The sequence below is a fragment of the Cimex lectularius genome, unplaced genomic scaffold (genome assembly GCF_000648675.2).
Source record: "Cimex lectularius strain Harlan isolate CLEC.00 unplaced genomic scaffold, Clec_2.1 scaffold83, whole genome shotgun sequence".
NCBI classification, from domain to species: domain Eukaryota; kingdom Metazoa; phylum Arthropoda; class Insecta; order Hemiptera; family Cimicidae; genus Cimex; species Cimex lectularius.
Genome location: NW_019392748.1, coordinates 986,998 through 1,014,832, shown reverse-complemented (window position 1 = coordinate 1,014,832; position 27,835 = coordinate 986,998). Strand labels below are relative to the sequence as shown.

At 35.2% G+C, this 27,835-nt stretch overlaps 2 protein-coding genes across 18 annotated transcripts in view; one reads left to right on the top strand and one right to left on the bottom strand.

Moving 5' to 3' along the window:
• Positions 1–27,835, top strand: part of LOC106665630 (piezo-type mechanosensitive ion channel component) — an 83,732-nt gene that overhangs the window by 21,747 nt on the left and 34,150 nt on the right. The gene's annotated exons all lie outside the window — the stretch shown is intronic.
• LOC106665632 (proteasome subunit beta type-2-like) lies at positions 23,268–26,535 on the bottom strand. The gene is made up of 4 exons (XM_014392185.2): positions 26,279–26,535; positions 26,026–26,219; positions 23,603–23,765; positions 23,268–23,534 (listed from the first exon to the last, which is right to left on the bottom strand). Exons 1-4 carry the CDS (start codon positions 26,367–26,369, stop codon positions 23,362–23,364), a joined length of 621 nt encoding a protein of 206 aa, XP_014247671.1. The 5' UTR covers positions 26,370–26,535; the 3' UTR covers positions 23,268–23,361.

Below are 27,835 nucleotides of genomic sequence, written 5' to 3'. Positions count from 1 at the left end.
CCACACTTCTTAATAATCCTCAACGCCGATCGCCTCGTGATATCACTTTGAATTATAGCGAGTGACAAGTGAATCCTTAGGTATACTTATTTATATCGTGGTGACACTTCTGAGTGACTTCACCGCTCAACATAGTCAAGTGTATTACATTTCATTATCACCATTGTATTTGCTTGTTGTAGTTCTATATTCAAAAGTTATAATTTCCAAATAAAAATTATTTAAAAAAATTAACCATTAAGAACCAAGACCTTCGATCAAAATTATAATTAATGGAAATTATTAAAAATAAAATCTCAACAATATTTGGTTGTCAATTTGTGAGGTGAGAATTTGTCATTTGGTAGTTATCCATCCTTTTCGTCTGCCTACCTTCGCTGGGCTCCCAGGAGGTTTGGACCTACGTTATTGGAAGTACGTTCACCTCTCTTTGTGCTGAGTTGCGTGTTGCCAATCGCGCAGGTAACAAGTACAGAGATGTATCCACCTTATCCAACAAGTAGTTCATGGCGAATTTGTAACCTTTAGGCGTTATTTCTTCATAAAAGAAAGCCCGTTATTATCTCTTTGGTATTATTTATCAATTTCAACGACCTCGCTGCCGTGTTTTCAATTTTCGCCCTTTCCTGGATAAAAAATTTAAAAAAAAGAAGTGATAATCACATTGTGATCCCACGTAATAAAATAGTAGGTACGCAGTATATTTCAGTATGAAATTTTTAAATAACTAAATGTACATTTATGGTCTTGAAAGCTTGAATTGGATTGAACATGTAGGTAGTGGCTTAATGCCCAAAACAATTTTCAAAATGCTTAAATTAGTATTTAATACCGTAATTGGTTTAAAATATATTCTAAGTATTGGTTAAAGAGAAAGAGAAACTTAACAAAAACAAATGAACATTAATATTTTTTATGAATAATAATTGGGCAGTTCAAATAAACAATAAAAATATAGTCTACATGCTAATATGAACTGTGATAATCTTTATTTCATTATTTATTATTTATATCTAACTTTAATTTAATTGTAATTTTTCCAACTTTAAAGTGACCTTTTATTTGGAGAGGGTGTAGAAATTAAATCCCTTTCGGTTTCGACTTTTACACAAAATCGTAAAACCATTTTTTCCAACCAGCTATTAATGAAAAACATTTTATTTTCTGATTACTGAACTATAGAGGGTGTCTTTTTAGTCTGGGGAGATGGATTGACAATCATTTTCCATCATTTGCCGCAGTTATTCAACTGAGGTTGCTGGATTATGATTGGCATAGACACTGTTTTTTAAATTGCCCCACAGAAAATAGTCGAGTTGAATTAAATCGGGCGACCGAGGAGGCCAACAGATCAGGCGTTGAGGCCTATCCACCTGCAAAGAATTGTGTGCGGGACATCCATCAAGCTGGAGAGTCATTCTTTGTCGTTGTTGCAGACGGAGATCATCTATAATGTTGGTAAAACCGCCGTCAAAAAATTGAGGAACTGAGCGCCATTTAAATTGTATTGGTAGAAATAAGGCCCTATTAATTTATTTCCGAGTCGACACCAAACGTTGATACTGTGAATCACCTGGTGATGACAAGTGTAAAAAATTTTGTCATTTTTTGACCAATTTAAAATCCGATTGCACCATTGTTGTCAGCGTAAACTACCCTTTAACATGATGTGTCAGGATGCATAGGGTCGTATTTGAAATTTAGAAGTTGAAATGGGCCTGAGGTACCCTGTATAATTTTTCTACAAAAAAATGTAAAAATTTGAAACTAGACTAAAAAATATTAAACAGGTTTGTTTTTGTGTTTTTTTTTTGGATAGCGTCATTGGTTCAAGAGAAATACAGATCTCAAAAGGACACCCTGTATAAGCTCCAATCTGCACACATACACACGTATACAGAATGAGCGTATCACTTATCGCAGTACACCGGCAGGAATCTCCCACCCCGTGGTTGGCAGTCCTGGATCAGACCTAGGTCTTATTCGTCCAGCCACCGAGGTCGGAAGAGGCTACCAACCGTTTCATCCCCCAACATAATCAGTCTCCCATTCTCAGACTCACTCTCACCTTCTTTCCTATTTACATCCCAATCACTCTGTTCGAGTGGTTTTATGTACCTAATAGATACCTGATGATTATTCGGAGATCGTGAGATGCGGTCTGGTGTGACGTAGGTTTTAGAAAAACATTTTCTTTATCGTGCCAACATTTCGATCTTTATTGAGACCATCTTCAGGGCTCAAAGTGTTTGTTTCCTGCGTAATTGTGTCATTCTTGTGTGTCGTGTTGATAGTGCCCACGACACACAAGAATGAATTACACCGAAAACAAACACTTTGGCCCCTGAAGATGATCTCAATAAAGATCGAAACGTTGGCACGATAAAGAAAATGTTTTTCTAAAACCTATGTCATACCAGACCGCATCTCACGATCTACGAATTGAATTGACTAACGGTCACTAAACACCACACATTTATATACCTAATATTTCTCCATCGCCCTTTACACCTATTATATAACAGACCTAATAGAGGGTCAACGGGGTACTCAATATTCTGCCATCGGCCCTCTCACTCTACACATTAACGCCAATAAATATATTCACTATCAACACTCAAAGACATAAGTACTATATATAATAAAGCAACCCATTTTCTACTGTCCTTATATAAGTTCCTAAACCGTGAAATCGCTCGGCATTATCTCTGTTCAAAAACATAGGACACGACGGTCAAAATAACATATAGAACAAGCATTGAAGGTGGAGAAATTACATAAATTAGATTTATCAGAAACTGCCATATAAAGCACAAAGAAAAATTTATATTTTACTCTTTGTAGTGTTGATTATTTTTCTGTGAGATCTTCCAATGGCGTCAAAGAGTACAAACGACATAAATTTGTCCTCTCGTCATGCTACGTTGCCCACGTTTGAATAGATTAGCCTTCATTGAACCGTTAACATTAAAAACGGTTCGCCTCAACTTATTTTATTCTACAGCTGAAAGAGTCAGGGCGAAAATGAGGTTTTCAGGCTTCTTTTCGCGAAGCGAATCAATTGAAAGCCCGAGGGTAAAAATTGCTTAACACAAGAGAGTAGAAAGTTAAAAAGGACCCTTCCATCTTGAATATTTTGTTTTGACGATTACGTTTTTCTAATTTGTGCCCTCGTTTTAATTGTGCACAAGCACGCTAATATTCCCCGGTGGAAATGGGTCAGGTAGCCCCATGAGAGATAGCTCTCGGGCTGTCATTAATCTCCGCATTCATACTGATTTTTTAACGTTATCAGGGGAACAATTTATTACGAAATGAACTAATAGTCAGATAATGCCGGTTTCTAATATTGTTTAAAACCTAATGTGTGCTGAACATATTTTTAGCTAGGCACTGCAAACCCAATGTATTCGTCCGTCGAAAGGAAATCGAACCACGTAAATTTTTAAATCATAAGTTTATCTGGTCTTAAAGCTTGATATTGTATGAAAATTTTGTGAGTTTTTCCTTGAGGTTTATGGGGCGATGAACTTTAGTTTAGCCATTTATGATCGTTTTGGTCTACCTATCTCCACTGTTTTAGTCAGTCACACGAGTTCAGTGTTTCATCTGACGTTGTATACCTCATACCAAAACTACCAATACTGATATAAAAATAAATTGATAAATAAAAAAGGCGCCGGTCGCCGCAACAGTTAGAACGTTGACACGGCAATCATTGGAAGCATTGGAAGGTTCCCGGGTTCGAATCTCAGCGGCCCAAAATTCCGGAATCCACGGGGACTTCTGTTTGCAAACCCCCCTTAAACAATAAATCAATAAATGTGACTCTTTTGTACTTTTATGATAATCATATATTATTTATGATAAACACTTTTGCATCTATGTTATATTTGGTCTTTTTTACAACCAAAGAAACGTCTGACAAAATAACATGCAGATGCAATAGGCCGAGCAAAATGACAAGAAAAGACAAAACTTAAAAAAACACAAAAAAACAGCTTGGTATTCTTTGTACTAAGTTTTTAGCTTGCTTTTCAATGTAAATAATTTGAGATGTTTGTTTTTAAACATTTTAGTAGGACAACAGTTTTTAGACATGGATTATATAAATTGATTGTTTTTAATTTTTTCCTTTCAATTATTGAATTTTTTGTTAATAATTGAACTGATTTTTACAGCTATTGTTTTGATAGATGTTCTTATTTATTGATTTTTCTTAATTTATCTTAGAATTTTAATTGCTAATCATTGTGAATAGAATTTTCTAAACATTTTTATGCTGAACGCGAAAGAAATTTGAGTTTTCTTAGCTCCAATATGTACGTTTTCAAGTGATATTTGGCGAATTGGGGTCTCCTTAATTAGTCCATCAATGGTCTAGTTGTTTTCAACTTTGGCAACCAGGTCGTCAGTCATGTGGACGAGGAATCCCGTGTTTCGACATAATTGCCATGATCGTCTTGAATGATACTGGAATGGGTGGGTCATGTTGATCAACGATGATAATCTACAGCGGTTGGAGACCCAAGGGATGCCTGAACGTTGAATTTTGAAACTTCAGAATTGAAATCCTACATTTTTGAACATTTAAACTTCCATATAAATAATTAATACCTTCACTTTCAATGTTATAATTTTTAGGTATTAATGACCACAATATATTGCTCAAATTATCAAAAATCTAGCTCATTCATGCTTATTATATTAGAGAACAACGGCATTGATATAGCTCATCGTTTATTTCTTTTGTTTAAAAATTTAAAACAATTCGGTGTACTAATTTGTTTAGGTTTTTACACTTGTAAGTTACAATTTTTTTTAATGCGTCGTAGCTATCGTTCCATGTCAGTGAACCCCCAACCTATGGCTTCACATGTTGTTTATCCTATTATTAGCTTCCCGATTCGATTTGTACGTAATGGAAAAATCGTTAAAACAAATAGGCAACTTAGAACATAAGAAAAAAAGGGAAATGTCAAACTATGTGGAGGTGACGAAAGTCTGTGCGTTTTATAGGCATTCATTTGAACAACAATTTTAATTGGTAAAAGTAACAAACTAAAACTAATAAACATAATAAACAGGGCAACTATCATATAAATAATTCTATTACGTCGATTTGTGTAGCTACAATTTAATTAAATTTGACGGTTTGGACCATCTTGATACCATCTGCTTACGTTTTCGACGTGATCTCTTATCTGAATACAATTCTCACACTAATTGCAAATTCCCGACGGAAGCTTGAAAGTGAAATCACAAACCGTTACGACATATTTATTTTGTAATAAAATTGAATAATAATAAGGGAATATTGATGCAAAAGAGGCTAACCTGTCAAGGCCTTTAATACCATGCTCAATAAATTACATATTACACAAGATACTTGTGAGATACACATTTCATGTCTGTTTATAACAGCGAAAAATATTTTAGTTTACTTTGTTTTTAATTCTATATTAAAGAATAGAGATAAGTCCAATTCATTTCAAGTCATCATCAGGATTTTAAAACTAGTATGTCTTAACAATCTACAGTTTACGAACATTTATTTGATAACCTTAAATAAAACTTTTTTTTTACCCAGTAGTACTGTAAGCGGACGACGGGGCGGCGGCCGAATTATCTCTCAATATTCGCTTGCTTTTCTATAAGCGACAAGAGATTAGTCGGCGTAAGCGCGTCGCTACTTATTCTTGTGTAGGGGAAGGTAAGGTTCCAGAATTCAATAAACCAGAGACAGTATTCAGTAACATTTATTGTACACAAGTCCTTCTCTTAACAGTACCCTAATTGCTAATTAATTAATCTACAAGTCAGCCACAACTCTAAATCTGGGATGAGTCTATCAACAAAGGGACTTACCCCAAACGATGCTCGCCACGATCAGTGTCCACAGCATCTCTTCTCTCGACCTCTGACTTGGCTCGATGGGTCGCAACGGCTGGTCCTCGCTGGCTCTGGCTGGCTGAGTCCCCTTGTTGAACCCCAGACGGAGTGTGGCTGATTCTCTCCCGGTCCTTGGTCTTGACTGCCTGGGATGAGTCTCTGATTTCGACTGGCTGGGGTGAGTCTCTGATTTCGACTAGCTGGGGGTGAGTCTTGCATCTTGACTGGCTGGGGGGTGAGTCTCGGATCTTGATTGACTTTTGATTTTCCAGTCATCCCTTTTATACCGGGTCTCTCCCGGAGTAGGGGATGAAAGGAAACTCAAAAGCCGGGGGAGCCGCGGCGGGGCCGGAAAAAGACGTCGGTCTAGCACAGGGTTGACGTATTCCCAATTTACGATGTCCCCCGTTCTTACCTAACTGTCTACCTGCGTAGCCATTTCCAAGCTACATTTGCCAGATGTGTCACGTCGTTCCCGTCTGGGCGGTTGCCCCTTCAAAGCACAACCCCTGTCCCTTTTCCTCGTTTACCTATTTTGTTCTTATTTTACAGTTTAACTTATCGCTAAGACGGGGGCCGGCTTACAGTACATTATTCATTATTTTATACATTGTTTTTTTAAATATAAATTTAAACTTTTAAAATGTTCATGGTAGATAGAGATACAATAATATCATGATAATTAGTAAGCATAATTTGTAACTGAATCATTCTAAGATAAACGATAAATGCACTTTAGTATGCTGATTTAACAAATCGATGCAGAAGACTCAAACTGGTCCAGTAGTACCAGACTTTGAGGCTCTAACGGCCACGCTTCTCCCCTCAGTATTCTGTAGTACCTCTTTGACCAAAACTCCCCCCGACCTTGTATGGTATGGTTTGGTATGGTAATGAGTATGCTAGGAAGCGGGTTTGGTGCTCCCCAGACTGCAGCCTTATTGAACCCTCCTAGTTCCCTAGTTCAGTGTGGTAGACTCCGCGATCTTATGGTGAGGGCTATGAAATATCCCATGTCATTATTTCATCTGTATCCACTAAAAATCATCGCCCCTTTGTGGGTTACCTTAAAGATAGTTTCAAATCTATTTTGTACAGTTGGAAAAACTTTTTTATATAAGACATGAAGAGTAGTGCTGCTGTAAATACGGCATCTAAACAGGTGTCTGTAGCTGCTGCTTATTTGTGCTTGAACCTTATTTATTTTAACCGACATTATATTCTCTAAGGAAAATAAGTTTATACGAATCTGATGTACTGTTGGATTTTTATTTTTTAGGTTTCTCATTTTATTGATGGCTACCACCTTCACCTTTTCACTGATTTAGGCACTTCAGCGCTTTCAGTATACTACAGCTCGGCTTGTTTATTTGAGTACGAATCTGTTAACGTAAAACTAATAGTGAGAGTAAATCGGTAGCCTCCTACTTCATTTATCATCTTACTCCCATCCGAATATTTAGATCGTACCTTTTCGTCGCCTTCTTCTATCTTGACTGTATCAATTGATGGTTGAGGCAATTGATTTAGTAGTTACGGTGATACTACTGGTAGGTGGGAAAGCACGATTGGAGCTTCTTTTTAACGGCATCTTGAATTTTAACATTTATGTGGTGGATCATAGCAGGCAGTAGATGCTTCATAAGGAAATAGTTCACAGTGCTATTCTCCGTTGGATACTTTTAATTTTTATTGGATTACATTTCTTTTTAAGGGCATCGCTCCATACTGAAGCTGCATATTTGAGGATGGGCAGGATGGCACCGGTTTATAAAACTCTTAATGTGTTCAAAGCTTGATGAAGGAACTGTCTTTCTTTTCATTCAAATTGGCCTTATCCCTGATTTTTAATATACAATTATAGAGTGCCACTCTCAACACGACACACAAGGATGGCACAATTACACAGAAGACAAACACTTTGAGCCCTGAAGATGATCTCAATAAAAGATCGAAACGTTGGCACGATAAAGAAAATGTTTTTCTGAAACCTACATCACACCCGACCGCATCTCACGATATCTGAATTACTATTTTTAAATTGAATTCAATTTTTTGTACGTATTTTTCTTTCGCTCATTTCAATTTGCTAATAAGAATTGGAACTGGGGTTTTCATATTAAATAAATAATAAAGTGTTTTATGAACAATATTTTAATTAACGAATTGGTTTTGTTTGATATAAATTTTTATGATTTTTATGGTGAGTGATCTCATAGTCAAAATTAGTTTTCTTTTATCAGGTTAAAAACACGTTTTCATATTTTTATAATAATGAGTCAATTGTAAATAAATAATATTAGGAAATATTGTTTGCATAACACTATGAATATCGTATTGATTTTTAAATTTTCAGTTGAAATTAATTTTTGTTTTAAATATTTGTTTGGACTTGTAAATTGTCGAACTATGGATTTTTCCGATTCCAGATCGATAAGTAAATTTAAGAGCCTGTTAGTTTATTGTTGTTATTGACAATTTTTAACACTGAAAATAGAACTGATGTTTTTGTTCGTTATTATGTTTTTGCAGGTTTGACTCGGCAACTAATATACTTTCAGTATTGTTGTCTTTTCATAAAGGAAAAAAAATACTAGCAAAATAGGAAAAAATCTGCTGGGTGTATAGTTAAGGTTGGTTTGGTAAATTTAAAGAAGAAGAATGTTGAAATACTATGGCATAAAGAAATAAATGGTTTTCTAAAAGCGGACAAACTAGTTAAACAGGGTGCATCTACTAGGTATTTGACCAGAACTTGTAATAGGAACTAACAAATTTCCCTTTTAAACAAAATATTATAAAACATACAACAAAATATCATAAGCTGCGCCCATAAATGTGGATCATTTTAAATGGATGATAACGCAATCCTTAATCTTAATCATAAATGGAAACCGTCTGCAGACAGTAGAAACAATTTTAGATAACTGAATGGGACAATCTTTGTAAAACGATAGTTCCTACTCACAGTTAGTTGTTTTCAACGATATGGATTTCGAGCTTATAACTCATCATCAGGTTGAAGGAGTTCTACAACCACATCTCTCGACATGAATTGTGAAAGTATCATGATTTCTATTAACTGATTAAGTTGTTGACAATCGTCGTTTAAATAAACATACTCATACATTATGGATTTTAAAATTCCGTGATGGATAAGCGTCTACTTCACATATTTAGGAGTATTCAGGCAAACTGTGTTATATAAAAAGTGTTGTGATGCATGTCCTCTACTTCGGAACTAATAGCACAAACGACCCTAGCACGGTCTGTTAACTGCTATGCACGAGGAGTTTGCGCCAACTCTTTTTTATATGGGCTATAGTTTTTTTATATGTTCGTTGCTACAATGGAAGTGTTCAGAAAAGTAATCGTACACATACAATAGGAATCATGCAGAACGTGCATATACTATGATGGAGAAACATCTGACTTACACATTTGAATGCATTCACGCAAGCTGTTTCATGCGAGAGGTTTCATGTCTATTTCGTTAACTATTTTATAGTTAGGTTTTGTATTTACTATGTGTTAGTTGTTTATAATGTCAGTGCTCACAAAAGGAAATATATACAAACAATAGGATTTTGGCAGATTGCCATATCCAGACATGGTACTGAACATGTGCCTCACATATTTAGAAACATTCACGCAAGATGTGTTAATCCTGTATGTTTTGTGACGTATGTGTACTATTTGGGAACTAGTAACTATTGCACACTAGACCCTAGCATGGTCTCATCTATGGGTATTCACGCAAACTGCGTTATGCGGGAAGTTTTGTGATACAAGTTTGCTATTTCGTAACTAATAACAGACTCGACACTACCACGTTCTGCGTTCTGTTAACTTATGTACAAAATTCATAAACTCTTTTATAGATAGGCTTTGGCTTACCTACCACGTGTTAGTTGCTCATAACGGAAGTATTCACAAAATAATCGTAAAGGAAAAACCATCTAGATTTTAAAAGGAAGGATCAAAAAGGGCCAGGCCGGTATTCATCAAACAATTTTGATCAAGGCACTTTTAAACATATTATCTAACAATCAATTTGCAAATTTTGCATGACAGATCAATCACTCGTTAACCTTCAACGAACAAGAACCCGCAAAACTTATTCGAAACCTCTGAATAGCCTTCTTGAGCACGTTAGCACAATTAGCAGATGAAAATCTTCAATGGGCGGTGACGTATACTTTATGTATAATGTTTGCGTGAATACCAACTATAAATATACAACTAAATGGAGACAGTTTACAGACTATACCTTAAATCGAAACTCCTGAAAACTACCAATTAGTCCCGCTCTAGATTTTATAAAAAGGATGACTTAGGAAAGGCATTCTGATTATAGGAGAGCCAACCCACTCTTGATCAAACTCTATCAAATAAATAAAATACCACTTTAAAGACTCATTTAAATAAATTCATTAACCCGTCGTAATTTATGAGACCTCCATAGATTTGTTTTATGTGTCGTCCAGAAGATTGACGATACATATCACAAAGCAATAGTGGTCCAATGCAATTCGATGGAATCCATGAATCCATCATTACGAACCGTTTCTTAAAACCGAAAGGGTCAATTCTATCAAATACTTTAAACAACTCGATTTAACTTAATGTTGCTTCAATGAAAAAAGTATGAGAGGGTGGAAAATTCGTTTTCACAAATACAAATCCTGATGTTGCATCAATTGCAGCATCAAAAGAATTGCAGCATTGATTAAGAAGTATGCGGGAGAATGGGCTGAAAATTTCGAATAGATGGTCAATATTACGAATTTATGATAAACCGACAGCTTAAATATAGAGCTTTTTATACCGGGCGACCTTTTCAGATGGTCTGGCTGTATTTATCTTGAACCAATGACGCTATAAAAAAAATCTAGTTTCAAATTTTTACCTTTTTTGTAGAAAAAATAAGCAGGGTATCTCAGGCCGAGTTCACCTTCAAAATTTCAAATACATCCTGACATATAATTTGAAAGGAATTTTTGTCTTGAAAACAATAATGCTATCCGATTATAAATTGGTCAAAAATGACAAAGTTATGGCAAAAATTTGAAAAAAAAAACGTATTTCGATTGTTTCGTTGTTAATTCCAGTAATTTGGTTCTTCACAAAAGTAAACATTCATTGCCTTTCTTGTTTACATTTTGTCATTGTTTATCAAACTCGCATTTGAGAGCAAATCGTAATTCTTGGAAGTAAATACATTTTACAATAATACCTATTCGTTACATTCAGTATTGCATTCAAAATGAACCGAAGAGCACATTTTTCCGATCAACAGCGAGTTGAAATGTCCGACTGCTTATTGATAGTGGTGGTATTGCGCGTTGTGCAGTCCAGTTGTACTCCCAGAAATTTCCTGATCGCTGTAGAGTAAACCACAAAACGTTTATTAGTGTTGCTCGCAATATGAGGAGATACTGATCAGTTGTTCCATCGCCCAGAAAACGGCAGTGTAATTTCGACGAGGAGCTGAATATTTTAATATATATTCGCGAAAATCCGATTCCTCTGTCCGAAATGTTCGAAGGGTGTTAGGTTTTTCAACAAATAAAATGAGAGATATACTCCGGATTTCCAATTTTAAGAGATATCGCTCTCATCTTGTCCAGCGACTTCGGGACTGATTATGACATGCGTCTAACATCCTTGCCACAAATGTAGGTTTGGGAGGCTGAAAACGTTATTCCATCCTATAGAATGAATCCAAGTTCACCTCTAATGGCATATTAAACCGTTGGAATTTTCGAACGTGGGCAGAGGAAAATCCGAAAATTTCGTACTCTTGTCATCATCAGGTGGTTTACAGTATCAAATTGGTGTGAACTTGTCGAAAATAAATTGTGCTTTATTTCAACGAAAATAATTCAAATTGTGCTCAGTTCATCAATTTTTTGAGGGAAGTGAACGCCTGATCTGTCGGCCTCCTCAGTCGCCCGATTTAATTCCACTTGACTATTTTCTATGGGCATTTAAAAAACAGTACCTATCCCAATGATAATCCAGCAACCTCAGTTGAAGAATTGCTACACAGGATAGAAAATGCTTGTTAATCGATCTCACCTGACTCGCATCACACTGTGCACCGGTGAAGAGTCGTTGAAAAGAGCAAATATTTGCGTCTTGACGCAAGGCAGGTAGTTCGAATAAAATGTGATTAATAAATAACAAGCAAAATGACTGGTTTTTTCAAAATTTTTGCCAAAACTTCATTTTTTGACCAATTAAAATCCGATTGCACCATTGTTTTCAGTGTAAAAAAATCCTTTAAACTGATGTGTCAGGATATATAGGGTCGTATTTGAAATTTTGAAGTTAAACATGGCCTTAGGTACCCTGTATAATTTTTCTTCAAAAACAGGAAAAATTTGAAACAAGCCTAAAAAAAATTTTTACAGAGTCATTGACACAAGGGAACTTCAGCCGGGCCATATAAAAAGGACACCCTGTATAATAGTCTATTATTGAGATCTAATGCTCATGGTAATAGTAAAGGTGCATTAGCCGAGGCTGTCGATTCTTTCTCCAAAATACAAAAGTGATTAGCATCTTGTTTTTTTTTAAATACAATTTCTTGTCTTTCATTCTTGTCGAAAAATTAAGCCGACCCAGTACGGGAAATCAAGACAAAGTGCTTACGGAAGGGGGTTGGTGGCACGGGAAAGGAAATCGATATCCAGGTGGCACCGTCCTAGATCCATCAGTCAAAAAGGGGAAAAATGAACTCAGAAGATTGATCGTCCTTAACACTGGGCCTAGTTTCAGAATTTTTTTCATAGTTCTTAGTTGTTCAATTTGTTCTTTTTATTTTGTAAATTTTATTGCAAAGAAGCAATCATGAATAAATAACTCGATCGATCAGCACAAATCACGATATTATAATAAATTTGCCTCGCTGATGTACGTTACGATGAAACAACCAAACATGACTGAAAGGGCAAAATTATCAATAATGAAAATTAATTTTATGAGTGAGTACGTGTGTTTTTGTGTGTAGATCCACCCACACAAATAAAATGCGCACTGACACACGTAAGCGATTATGTAAACAAGACAAACAAACAAAACTTGACAAGTGTTTACTAATTTAATAATAAAATATGTACGATTGACCATTCTATTTTATTTGATTTTTTTTCAACAATTCCCTCATATTCTTGCCGTTATATATGAGTGAGTTATTTCTTTCTTTCTTTCTTTCTTTCTTTCTTTCTCTCTCTCTCTCTCTCTCTCTCTCTCTCTCTCTCTCTCTCTATCACCCTCACTCTCTCCCTCTACCTATTTATCACTCTCTCTCTTTCTCTTTCTTTCCCTCTACCTATTTCTCACTCTCTCCTTCTCCCTCCCTGTCTCGCTCTCTCTCTGCTCTCTCTTCTCTCTCGGTCCCTCTGTATCTATATCTCTCTTTCCCTGAATCTCGCGTATTTGTTTGACTGTTCCTGCGTACCAACATGTGTTCAGTTCAATTAAATATTTTAAATAGGATTGTCCCTAATTGTTGGGAGATATTGCGTTAAAAGCAATAGGGTGACTCAGGAGGTACGATACACAACTGATAAAGATTATCATTCTTCTTTACATGTTTAAAAATACTACTGATAAGGGAAGCCGAATTGAAATCAACACACCGGCTTCGAGTAAAGAAAAACGCAAATACAAGAATAGTGTTATAATAAGAGAACAGCCGGTGTGTGAGTAATGATTAAAATAGCTGATTAAAGGGCGCGCTAAATAAAGGGTTGCGCAGCTTTTAGAGGAGCACATATCGTTATAATGAGCGATGCCTATCTGGTTTTTAGTAGATTACGTTGAGTCAACACACCTATGGCCGTGAGTTGTTTACCCCAGCTATATCACTACCCTCCGTCTCAGTTATCAACCCTTGGTACAATCTCATCCTCGGCGAGAGAGAAAAACTATTAATATTTAATCAGTAATTAATTATTATATTCAACGCAAAGTCGAACAGGCATAAATCAATATTGCAACATGTTTTCATAATATGCCTGTTTACATATTTCCTTAGTGGCAAATAAATTGAATATTAGATTTTTGAAGATTTGTATTTACACATGTTGTCAATTAAAACACAATAGAGATAAATATCTAGTTGTTTGAATTGTATGATAGGCTGAAGAAATATTTTTGTGTGAAACATTTTTCAGCAGTTTTAATTATCTTGGCCTATATCAAACGCGAAAATTGGCAGCTCGGAAAAAAATTGATCATAGAGCGACAATCTGCAAATGCCAAAAAATCTTTTGTTGATAGCAAGTTGATCTGCTAATCGGTGAACACGTGAAGAACTTATCGAGTCCGTATACAATCGCGGGTTTGGATGTCTGAAGATGGTGCAAAGCCCAAACGCGTTTCAGTAACGTTAAAAACCAGTGCGTTTGGTGTTCTGGTGACAAAAAGGGTCTGATCGTTGAACAGAAATTGTTTCACTATGTAATGGCCACGAAAATCAATGCTTGTCCTTCTTATAAATCCAAGAAATTGTTAAGCCCTATTGGAAATGTGATCAATACGTAACTATGAGGTTCCATTATCGACCAAATTTGATTTTACTCTGTTTTGAGATGTTATGTTTAATAACATCTCAAACCAGAATATATAATTGGAAAGATAGATCGTAGGTAAAGAGATTCCTAAGTCCTTAAGGGTGGTTCTTCTTTTCAGGAACATTTCAGTAAGTAAAGATGGTCGAGAAAAATTTTGCCTTTTTAATAGCTCACCGCATGACACTTATTTAAGTTAAGTTGCTACCTCACCATTTGTGTCGACTTATGTTGTGGGAAAGCAGGCAGAAAGATATTTAGCTTTGAATATTTTCAGATCATCAGCATAGATTCATGTCAATCGCGTGAAGGATGAGGAAAATCGGCCTAAATGAGGGCCCTGAGGCACTTCTTACGTGAACGAAAACGGACGTGATTTTAGTGACTTTAATTTAACGTACGTAGATATATAAAACCCATCTTAGCAATAATTCATTAACACAAGGGCTTGTAATTATGCAATGAAAACTTGGGAAAACTTCTCTATGTATTATGCAGGGTGGACGATCAAGACCCGAGGGGTTAAATGCCTGGGTAGACTCGTACCCCACCCTAAAAGGTCCGGGACTTGGTCGGCTCACGTGTCCTGCATAAATCTCTTGGACCTGTTCACAAACCCCAACATTTTGGACCATTTAATCTCGGGGAGTGATTTGGTGATGTCCTTTCCTTCAAAGATTTCAAATCTAGCATATCTATCACACTCTGCGAGGTATTGCCTTGAAGTTTCTTCTTTTTACCCTTTTTACAAAAGGGATCTGGTAGAATACCCATTACGGAGAGGTTGTCTTCTCAGTGGGCAGTGGCCCGTCAGAATATCTATCAGCCTCATAATTCCCTTCCTTGAGTTAGAGAATAGCCATTTCGATTCTGCTGGTTTAATCACCTTAACAAGCGCTTTCGATTGCCTGTGTCCGATTCCACTCCTTAAGGAATTGTTTCACACCCCAGTTTTTTATACTCTCTTTCGCTGTGCTCATAGAGTTATGGTAATACCGATTGTGGCCCGACAAACGCAGTATTAGAGCTTTCTTTGGCCAGGCTATCCGCCTCTTCATTGCCATGGTGTCCTTTATGTGCTGGTATTCAAGTAAGGGTTACCTTGTTCTCAAACCTGGAAGAGATCCTATTGATAAAATCTACAGTTTCCTCCACCAGTCTAGATGTTGACAAATCTTTTTGTAATGACCTAAGACTAGCCGAAAACTTACTCTACTGAATGCCTTATTGAAATCAGTGTAAACATCTACCTGACGGCCCAAATTGAAGATATCAAGTAAGCAAGACTATAAATTAACTAGATTAACAGTTGTAGATCGACCATAAAGCCATGTTATTTTGGAATAATTATTTGTTTAATATATGGGTTGAATTTTGAATAATGATTGGGCTTTTAGTTAGATATGCAATGCTTGTCTCCGGTTTTTAAATCTGGTATAATAAGGTGGAATTTAAGTCACTCGGGGTGTGTCCTACAAATTAGAGATTTGTAAAAAGTTTAGATAAAATTGGAATTAAAGCTGCTACAAGTTTCCATAGGAAGTATGCTATGTGAAAATGAAATAGATGGAGTATTTAGGTTACAATTTCTTTCATAATCGTATGATGGTAAAGAAGAGTGATTAGATAAGGCCAATATTAGTATTTCTTATTTCTTGATTTGACCCAAAAAAAATGTAAATATAGAACAATACTCAATAAATATCAATAATTTGAAACATCCGTCGACTCATCACATACTTAAAATGTTGGATTTAGTTCAATATATGTATTAAGAAGACTTTACTCTTTGTTTCACGAACAAAGCGAACTGTAGATATAACAACAATAATTAATAATAAATATAATTTAAAAGATTCTCTGTATGCCAAAGTCGTTATTTTTGAATAGATAATGCCTGCATTTATTGGCTACCCTGGAAATTGTTCTTCTCGTTATGCCATCCTCCCAAATATTTTCGGTTTTTGTCCCTTGACATTCCTAAATTGGGAAAGTTTCCCGGCTTCTTTCCAATTTAAAAAGCAGGCATATTTAGCATCTGGCGAGAATTTCCTGATTTTTCCTTTTTATCAAAGTTGTGCGTCATCCATTTGCGGAAACAGTAAAATTTGTGCCTCTCCTAAAGATGGCTTCAAGAGAGCCGAAACGAAAAACCAAATAATCTTCTTCCCTACCTCGATGACAAATTAACAAAAATGGAACAGCACGACCGTCAAAAGCAAAAACTACTTACGTTATTAAGTTATGTAGGTGCGAACATTTCTTGAATTTTTTTCAATTGATTAAAAGTTCCCGCCCTCTCTACAACCAAATATTTGATGGCCATAACTGTTGTTCAATAATCATATAACGTATCTCTGTTTGTCCAAACGGTGGGCGTCGGACGAGATAGCAAATGACGTGCTGGTCTGTAAACCGATACCATAATACATTTAATTTTCCAAAATTTAGTTGAACTTATGAACCTTGATATTTCTTATTCCTACAGTTCTTCCGTTGAATTTAGTTGTCTTTGATCGAAAAAACGTTAAATTTATATTCCAATTTGTTGTTAGTTCAATTCTTTCAGCCATGATTCTAATTATTACGTCAGTATGTTTTATATTCATTTAATGCAAAGGTGTTGAGATATTAGATTCTGTTAATGTTGTGACATTATTGAAGAATAAAATTTTCACGTGTTTTGCCTGTGAATTGAAAGAGGAAAGTTCAAAAATGGGTTCTGTGTGGAGCTAGTTTGAAATTGGATACTGGCGCTTCAAGGCTGCAAAAGCCGCAACTGTTGAAACAAACTAAGTTTGCCACGGCCGAGTTTGAACCAGGAAAATAAGAAGGGTACGCGGAGAAGTTGGCAGCAAGTTGAAAGTCGCCTGGATTCATGCCAGTTGTCCCTTCAAAGTCCAAGCGGTTTATTCAGACTAATAATGGATTTTCTGGCTCAATCCTAACATTCAGTGGGTAGCCTGCTGTAAGAAAAAAGACAATTTTTGGAGATTATAAAGGAGTTATTATTGATTACCTATTTTATATAAGTTCAAATCTCCACGTACATGTACATCTGTTGATCACTTCTCTCAGCTCGTTGGTAATGTAATCTACAATAAACTGCACCTTGGTCCATTCAGCGACCAAGGTTGTGCTCCAGGGGCTATCAGCAGCTGGGCCAGTTCAACTCCTAGCGCAATCAGCTCTTAAATCCAAAGTTCACACTCACTCTTAAATAAATTCTTAATTATTTACCATTCACTCAGTTATGGGTGGAGTACTCGATATTGCTCCATCACCCTTTACACTTATTAAATTAGGCTAATTGAGGATCGATGGGGCCCTCTCACACCACACATTCACCCTAATAAATACATCCAGTCTCAATTTACATAAAGAAACACAAGACGAGATATCTATAAAGTTGATGGTTTTTGGTCTGCGAGTAGGTGAACTCATGTTGAACACTGGTATCACGTCTCCACGCGCAGGTTTTTGGATTATTAAACGCATTTCGGCATCTTCAGAGAGGAACTGTACATACCTTTTAAGTAAAGTAGCCTGACTTGTTGTGTTAGAGTTGATGATGGGTTTTGGTCTTCGAGTCGGTGAACTCATGTTGAACCGGCACAGGGATCACTTACTGGGTCTGTCTCCACTCGCGGGTTTTTGGGATACTCAAACGCGTTTCGACATTGCGCCATCTTCAGTGAGGAAGTCCTGGATTTCGAGGAAGTTCTTCAACTCAAAAACTCCCACTAAGTAACTGTGCCAGTTCAGCATATCTATAAAGTACTATTTAGAGTAAAACAATCCGTATCCAATCAGTAAAACAATTTTTTACTTTAAAAACCTGGTTATTGCCGGTCCTTTAACTTCTAGACATTGCACCCTGTTCCATGGTTGAGGTTATTATCATTAGTAATTTCTCGCAATGTTGTACAATTTACAGGAGATTTGGCTTTAAATAGTTTTTTGTCTTTACATACCAAGATGTCTAGATAATATATAGCAAGCATCAAAATTAAAAACACATTAACTGCACTGATAGTTGGTTTAACTAAAACGAACTTCTTAAATAACGGAAAACACTTACAAATAATTGAAACAACAATAAACTAAGCGTGGAATTTATAGCTGCACTAATGTAAATATCAAAAATCTCTGTAACTAAAAAATTAAATCAACAAAACATTTGCTACCAACAAAAGAATAGGAAAGAAATAATGCTATTGCTTAACATCCTCATGCTATTGTAGATGCAACATTTGTACTATCTATGCTATTACATTCGTACTACTTACATGTGACGGTTCATTTGAGTTTATTCATTGACTACGAATGATCTTAAATTTAATGCTTCCTTAAAAAAATTACATACGTTACTGATATGTTTTTAGCACGAGGAAGTTAGTAAGAGGCCTAGCTGATCTTCTAAGGATACTAAATTAGACTTGCTGATTTAGGTAACGATCTTACCGTGGACACTTTAGATAAATATGCAATAAATTTCCGTTTTCATACAAATTGCACATGCTACATACAATGTTATTATTTATTGCATAAGTATTTCCATTTATAAAACATCTCATGTCGATATCTCGTGGAAAATTTCAATTGCACGATTATTCTTTGTTTTCGTTCTCTAATAAAATTTGTCATATAAAAGTCTATCCCTCAGAATAAACAAATAGTCGATAGCGGGAATTATAAGTGGAATTCATTATTCTTTGTATGTCAATTGATATAAAATTATTTGCCCATCGACATATTTTTTTTATACTTTCATTCTTTAATCGTGAAGGGTCATTTGAATCGAGAAAATTATAACCACCATCCTGAGAGCATAATCTATTTGACAAAATATCTTGGGTGTTAGCCTTCTTAGTTTTTTTGAAGTGCTGCACAATAAAATCGTCGTTTTCTTTGATCAAGCTATCCTGGGGCAGTAATAGAATCTTCTTCTACCATACAATGATCCGTTCTAGTGCTATAATAGATTTGAAATTAATTTCAATCCCGATCTAGTGGTTGGGGATAGTTACAGGTAGATAGAAAATGTTTAGAAAAATTTCAGTTCAACTTTGAAGGTTTCCTCGTGATGTCTAATAGCTCAGATTTCTGAGTAGAACAATGATGTAGCTGCGACGACATTCAAAATGCTTTATTTAGCATTTCATGGAGACAGATCCACCCTGAACGAGAATTTCCTTAACTTTTCTTAGGGCTTGTTGCCGAACTGAACACAGGGGACCCAACTACTCGCTGCCATGCTAAGCACAGTTCTCATATCTGGTGTTGTTCCTGCACGCTCTCTATATGGAGCCGAGGAATGGTACACTCCAATTAAATGGGAAATATCTAGCGACCTTCCTCTACTCGGAGACAACTTAAAGGAGTTATCAAATTGTAGCCTATTTCAAAAGGATATTCTGTCAATTTTGAGCTCTATTTAGAACTACCACAACGTATTTGTAAAGAGCCAAAAACCTCGTACGAGATTTTGTAAAGAAAGAAAGTTCATATTCAATAATGAAACGCCGCCCCATTTCGGTAAAAGAAAAATGTGTAGGGGTTGAGGTAGAAAGCAATAATTTTTCTATAAGAAAATGATTCTAGTTTTAGTTGCTAATTTAGTACCGGGGTTTTTGGTCGCCTTGAGAAGGGCCGATGATCGAAGTCCGCTGACTGATGTCGATGAGCCGGATGCTGATGCAGCGGGAATCGGTAAGACTGTAACGAGCAAAGGGACTCGTGCAACACAAAGCCGACTTCGGCTTTGAGAGTGCCAGAGATGATGCTGCGAGTACTTTAGTTTGTGTAGCTAATGCTGATGGCTTGCTCCATTAGACGGGTCCAGACTTCGTCGACGAGTCTGAAATAAGTAGATTGAGCCCGTTGCCTACATACAGAGCTGTTGCAAACTCATTGGTTGCACCGTGGAAGGCGAGACCATTGTTGAAGCAGTGCTAACACCTAAGTGGATAACTTGTTAACATTACAATCAATTTTTTTTTAACTGTAAACAAATTTATAAAATTTGTAAAATGTAAAACAAATAGTTTTACCGGCATTACCCTGTGATCAGCAACCCCGTCTCGTATTATGCAATCGGGCGTTTACCGTACTAACTTCAGACAACCACCTCGTCGGAAACTTCTACTTCTTGAATGAAAAATCTTTCATATCCATTATGTTTTGTGGTCTAATTGACCAAATTATTTCTTTCAGTTAATTATTCTTTTTATGCAAGGGTTGATTGAGATGAAAAAGTTAGTGTCACGAGCGGGATTCGACCCCACGACCTTCGGCTCCGAGTGGATCGAAGTCACGCTGGCTCAAGTGAATAGAGCAGTGGCATATTCAGCCGAAGGTCGTGGGTTCGAATCCCGCTCGTGACACTAGCTTTTTCATCTCAACCAAAACTTTACATAAAAAGAATAATTAATCTTTCATACATTGGAAAAGGTAAAAAATTGAGGATTAGTGCCATCACGAATCGAGACAATTCTCTAATAACTTTCGAGTACCTTGGCTAGATTTCCATGTTTTAAAGTAGTTTATTTTAACCGTTAAACAAACTTTAATTTTAACTCTTGAAACTGTATTTTTTTCTCCCTAAAAATAATCTAAAGCTAAGTTGAGTATTCTAAAATTGCCCTGGTCCAAGTACAGCAATTTTTCACATAGTTGGAAAACCATTAACCGTACTGGCATTGAATGATATTGACCTTCCAATTATCTTTTATTAGAACGTAGTGAAGCCTTTCAATACTTCAAATTGTATAGAATACTGATCGAAGTCCAATATGTGATTCATATGTATACATTTGGTCCATTTTGAGATGTATAGTACAGAATCAACCAAACTTCTAAGAAATTGCCATTATCTATGACTTCGTCTTTTACAGTATTTTCTTCATGTCTATGATTTTACCAATTCCGAAAATAGTCGAGTATGAAGTACGAAAATAGAACTCATTTTGTCACATTTCGCCAGCAGGATCTTTTCAGGGAAGCAAGGCTAAACCAAAAAGTTAGCCTTATTTAGCGGAATCCATCAACGGATATCTAGCAAATCCTCCCAATTTTTTTTAATCTTTTATCCCGCAAATTCTACTTTGTGTCGGCCGCTTTTAGTTTTATTTTTATAATTTCCTAGGTTTATTTTTACACGGAGAAGGCAGTTAAAATTTTCGTAACTGGTTTCGCAATTTTCGTCAAGATGGGAAACACACGTCATTCCGTACACAGATCAAATTTACTAAAAAGCCAATACTCGATATGATGAAAATTTAAAATATAACAAGAAAATCAAAAAATTGTTATTTGGAATAAATAATTCTATATGATGCCTCATTAGGTCAGTACACTGTTCTTCCGCATATTTAAAGGCAGTTAGTTTTATTGTTAGACCCAATGGATAAAGATGCAACTGATAAACTTTAGAAATAAATTAACCAAAAATTATAGCTATATCTGCAGTTTAAAATTGTATTTGAACTTTATTAAAATTATTATTAACTTATATTTTCCATCGGGTATTGATGTTTTGTCACTCTTATTATTATTATTTTTTTTAACGACAGCATAGGTCATATTAACCCTCACCATATTTGAAAAAAGCCCATTTTTCGGGTTCGAATGCAGGGGGGCCGCTGGATTTGAACCGAGTACAGCGATGAGCGCCGTGTCGATGCCTAATTGTTGCGACAACTGACGCTCGCTCATTCTTATTTATTTTAACCAAAGGAAGTGTAGACAAAATAAAAAACATACCCACCACTGAAGAAGGCGAGAAGCCAAAATGTCTCTGAAAGACCAAAACGGCGAGTATGTGCAAACCAAAATGATCAAAAACTGCACAAACTAAGAATTTCACAAGTATAGTCTGAAAGAAATAAAAAAAAGGTCCAAACATTAAAAACGTCATTTTAATTTTGTTGTGGTATTTTTATCGAGTGATCGCCTCCAATCGTACCTGATTTACCATATTTTGCTGGTCACAAGGGTTTTGACTTTCCACCACATTCATTGGTTGGTCTGTTTGTTATTTCAATCATGTCCTTTTATAAGTTTGTAAAAAATGAACATGACTTGTTGACAAAAAATAAATCAATAAAAAATAAAATATAAAACGAGCTATGAATTCCCTTCTTGCCTAGAACCAATCGTCATGTAAGGTGACTATTTAAAGCATAAGTGATCAACACGAACATTTTTCTTGTAGATGTGGAAGCTCCCATTCTCTCCAAATTTGGTTAGTCAGTACTCAGCGAGCTGATCCACTTGGTCATTTTCCCATGAACATTTTCAATTTGTGAAAAACCCATGCATATCGTGTTTGGAACACTATTTGAACAAATACTTAAAGCACACAAGACATTTTTGTGCGGTAACAATAACCAATAACACACAGACCAACCATGGAAGGCAGTTATAAAATGATGACATGAACACAAAGATGGCTTAACTGATTATATAGCTACAGTAAAAACAAATTTATCTGTTAACTATGTGTTTTAATTAATTCGCCAAAATTTAATTTTCTAAACTTTCCATCGACAGTTGTTTGTCGTATTAAATATGATGGATCGTTAATTGTGTTGATCATTAAAAAAGTAAATGACGGAAAAAAGAAATGGGGAGGGACCCAGTAACCTTTGTAGTAGAAGGTAAAGGTTAGTTGCATTCTGAAACCTTTGCCCTTCTGAGGTAACTTTCATGACTAAACCAAATGATTCATCTTTTCTCATAATTTATTCTGAATAAGAATATTACGAGGTGGTAAACTAAAGAAAAAAAATCAAATCAACATAGTAACTTAATTTTTATTTATTTACAAAAAGTATGTAAAATATAGTGCAATGCAAATTAAATAGCAGTTATTCGAACAGCGACAGATTTAAAGATCTGCACCCTTGCTAGCCAGATCTTTGCTGGTAATATTCTTCAATTCTTGAACGCCGTCTTTGCCGACAACTTTGACATGAAAGTTGGGAAGGTTGATTATAAGCCTTTTTTGCACTTCAGCTATACACTTTTCTAATACTCCATAAGCTTCTTCTATTGACATATCTAAAAAAGAAGAAAAAAAATTACCACTGATTTTATAAAATAAATAAATAAATAAAAATAAAACTCACCAGGTCTGCAATATCGATCCAAAATGCTGACGGCCATTAGACCGCCATAGCCGTGCACTCCGTAAGGGACTTCTTGGTATGCCGCCAAGTAATCCATGAAGAAAAGTTGGCCCCCTTCGTCAGGGTCATAGCCCCCTAGCATTAGATTGACTTGATAAGGAGTCTGCAGGGAAAAGAAATCGCATCAAACATTAAACACTGATACATATTTATAAATAAAAAAACAGTGTTTTGATTACCGTTCATAATCCTAATCTACCTAACTCATTGATTTTGTCACTTTGTTTGTCATTTTGTTGATATTTTCTGCATGCTGTTTTGTCAGTCATGTCCAAAATAAAATGTAGAGGGGTGCATTGGGGTTTTTTCTACAGTCGATTGAGTGTGTCAGTAATGGAGTAAATAATATATGTAAATTATTGGTTTTCCGTAGATTTTCCTATGTTAAATATGTTTCTGTAGATGCCTAAATTTTCTATGCTATTCATCACGGAGTAACATTATCTTGTATAAAACATGAAGGTATGTTGCATACTTCAATTGTCAATAATTGTGAATGATTTTATATACTCTTTGTTATATTTTTCTGCCGGTCATGTAGGGCTTAACAGATTAAAAAATAACACACAGACCAACAACTGGAAATAGCAAAATCAGTGAGAATATGCACATTATGATGATCGGATATGATCAAACTGGAGATTAATCATATTGAAACTTTACAATCAAACATGTGTACATCTTTTTCAGATTGGTAGTCATACAACCCAGGAAGTTAGAAGTTATTTTATTTATTTTTAAAGGTTGTATGGTATCAACAGTTTATGTTTTCATTTATCCCCCTGATTGTACGGGTGTAGTAATAATACATTTTATTTTACTGTTAAAACTTATAAAAAGGGCTTAATTTATAAAAATTAACACAGTCCAACCACTGAAACAATCAAAATCAGTGAGATTATGCAAATCATGATAATCAGAGATGATCATATTACAGATTAATGATCTCAATACCCTCACCATACTTTACAACCAAACCATTTTTTTTCCAGATTGATTATCATTATACTATTTTTAAAGATGTACGGTAGAAATATTTTAAAATGTTTTAATTCCCACCCCTGAAGAGTGTAGTAGGCCATAATATATTAAAAGCTTATATTTTTGCAAATCATGATAATCATATCTACAGATTAATCATAACAAAACCCTTGCAATACTTTACAATCAAACCTGTATACTTTTTTTCTACAGATTGATAATCATTATACAACACCAGAAAATGGTAGATATAGTACAAACAGTTCAAAATATAGTTGACTCAATAAATTCAACTCAATTGAAATTTGTGTTTTTCTAAACGAAAATGACAGCCAAATGACAAAAAATTAAAATTCAACTTTAATTTTGAAATTTTTGTTTCCCCACACAAGATTTATTTGACAACAACTTAACATAAGACTTGGACAACTACGAAGACTCCTAGGACCAAAATCCATCTTGACCTTCAAGACTCAACATTATGCAAGTATTTACTGTGACCCTTTGGACATACGAAGTGGAACTGTGGGGTTCTACCAACCCATCTAATATCCAGTGCGTCCAATCCTTCTAATCAAAAGCCTTCAGACAAATTGTAAAAGCTCCTCACTACGCCTGTAACCTATCCACAATGACCTCAAAATCCCTTAAACGAAATGATCCATTCCCAATTCCCTAAGTTTCTCACCAGCCTCTTGATCTGACCTAATTCTACTACTCGAGCCCTCTCCACTCATTCGTATCCCAAGAACCCGCCACGTTACCCGAATTGACAATGTCCTTGAGACCTCCTTGCCCCTTAATCACATTTACAGAGTTGGCTGGCTTCTCATGTGTCTCCCAGGTGCTGGCATTAGTAATGCTGCTGTGACCTGAATGCTGATGTGATAACATACAGTGATCACATTTGTAATATATACAAATCTGTATAGGATACAAATAAATAAGGATATACAATTTTTTTTTTGTTTACAACCCTCTGAACTGGAAAACATGGTGGACCGTTTGTCAAGATTTGCTTTGATTACAGTCAGTTCAATAAGGGAAACAATTGGATCCGGTAGTTAAATTTTGGTTTTGGGACTAAATCTAATAAAAACTGCAAAATATAATTTTTTCTTCTTGGGATAATCTATGGCGGTGGAATGGAAAAATCTTGAGTTAATTCTTGCTTCTCTTTTTGTTGAATCTGGATTGTAAAAACTTCGTAAGTTCAACTTTTTTATTTTTTTACGTAGTCGACTGTTGACACTCAAAATAAAAATGTACTGAGGAGGCAGAAAGAGCCTCGAAATAAATCTACATAAAAAATATAAAAAAAGCTTACGAAGGTGTTGTAATCTAGAGTTAAGTTTAAGGTGGTTCGGTATGATTTTTTTTACCTGACTTCTTAGGTAGTCTGCTAAATTTTGCCTGACGAAATGCGAGGTGGGTTTCGGCTTGAGTTCGTATCCGTTCCTCATTTTGTAAAGCTGCATGTTCTTGACGATGTACTCGGCGAACTGGTGTGCGTCCCCTTCGCCGCCCGTCACGGCCATGATTATCCTATCCGAGACGGGATAGATCTTCTTTTCGTCTAGACGGAAATCCGTGTAAGGACGTAAACAAAGATATATGGAGATATTTTCAACTCACCGGTCTTCATGACCATTATGCTTGTGGTGTTGGACATGTCGGTCGCGAGCATGACGAAATCCCTGCACCTGATTCCGAGTATGGTCTCCATCCTTGAGCGATTTCACACAGTTCGAAACAAAATTTTATCCGGCCGAGTCTACGAGCGTATTGACGATGACTCCGTAAAGTGTTACCTACAATGACCGTATCATGCAGTGACTCGGGAAAATGGCTGATCACTGCCTCTTCGATCGACAGGTTAGCCAACTGACTCCAACTCGTCCCAAATTTTCCTTCCAAATGACGAAAGGGATAAAAGACAATTTTTTTCCCGTAGAATTTTCCACTTTTGTATAGCTTTTCCTATTTAGATTTTAAACAATTTTATATTTAATACTACTTTCAGGTTTATATTTATCAATAGTATAATCAAAGAAAATGTACTAATATTTAATTAAAATAACTGTAACAGTGATAAAATCATTCATACCACATACATTTTTTTTCTTTTTAAGGTTGATTTATTTTGTTTTTAAATTTTTATTTTTTTCATAAAATTGAATGAATTGAAGAATGAAATGCCAAAGAGTGAATTTGATGTACAAATGAATTACTTTAATTTACAAAATAGTGAATTTAATTTACAAAAAAGTGAATTTTGTTTGCAAGTGTAAAGTTGATTTGCAAAAAATGCATTTGATTTGAAAAAGAGTGAATTTAATTTGAAAAAGGAATTTTTATTTGCAAATGAATTACTTTAATTTTTACAAAAAAATAATTTTATTTGCAAAAGTGTGAAGTTGATTTGCAAAAATGCATTCGATTTGAAAAAGAGTGAATTTAACTTGCAAAAAATGTATTTGATTTGAAAAAGGGTGAATTTAATTTGAAAAAGGAAATTTTATTTGCAAATGAATTACTTTAATTTTTACACAAAAAGAATTTTATTTGCAAAAGTGTGAAGTTGATTTGCAAAAATGCATTTGATTTTAAAAAGAGTGAATTTAATTTGCAAATGTGTGAATTTAACTTGCAAAAATGCATTTGATTTGAAAAAGAGTGAATTTAATTTGAAAAAGGAAATTTTTTTGCAAATGAATTACTTTTATTTGCAAAAGAGTGAATTTAATTTACAAAAAAAGAATTTTATTTGCAAAAGTGTGAATTTAATTTATGAAAAAGTGAATTTGATTTGAAAAACGTGCATTTCATCCGTAATAGGGTGAATTTAATTTGTCAAAGGGTGAATTTGATTAGCAAATAAATTAATTTACAGAAGAGTGAATTTGATTTGTCAAAGGGTGACTTTAATTTGCAAACAAGTTAGTTTCATTTGCAAAAAGATAAATTCGATTTTCAAAAATGGAATTTTATTTCCAACAGTGTGAATTTGATTTAGAAAAAGAATGAATTTCATTTTCAAAAGTGCCAATTTGATTAGCAAAATGAATTGTATGTTGCAAAAGATTGAAGTTGATCTGCAGAAAATCATGGAACTTCTATCTCACTAACATACTCATCGTTAACAAGTCGCTTCTGAGACCAATGTAAACATACATAATTGAGGTTTGCGGA

Coding starts and splice junctions, on each gene's coding strand:
- LOC106665632 (XM_014392185.2), bottom strand. CDS start 26,369: ATGGAGACCATACTCGGAATCAGGTGCAGGGATTTCGTCATGCTCGCG. Junction 23,766..26,025: donor CAGACTACCTAAGAAGTCAG/GTAAAAAAAATC, acceptor TTTTCCCTGCAG/ACTCCTTATCAAGTCAATCT. Junction 23,535..23,602: donor GGATCGATATTGCAGACCTG/GTGAGTTTTATT, acceptor CTTCTTTTTTAG/ATATGTCAATAGAAGAAGCT.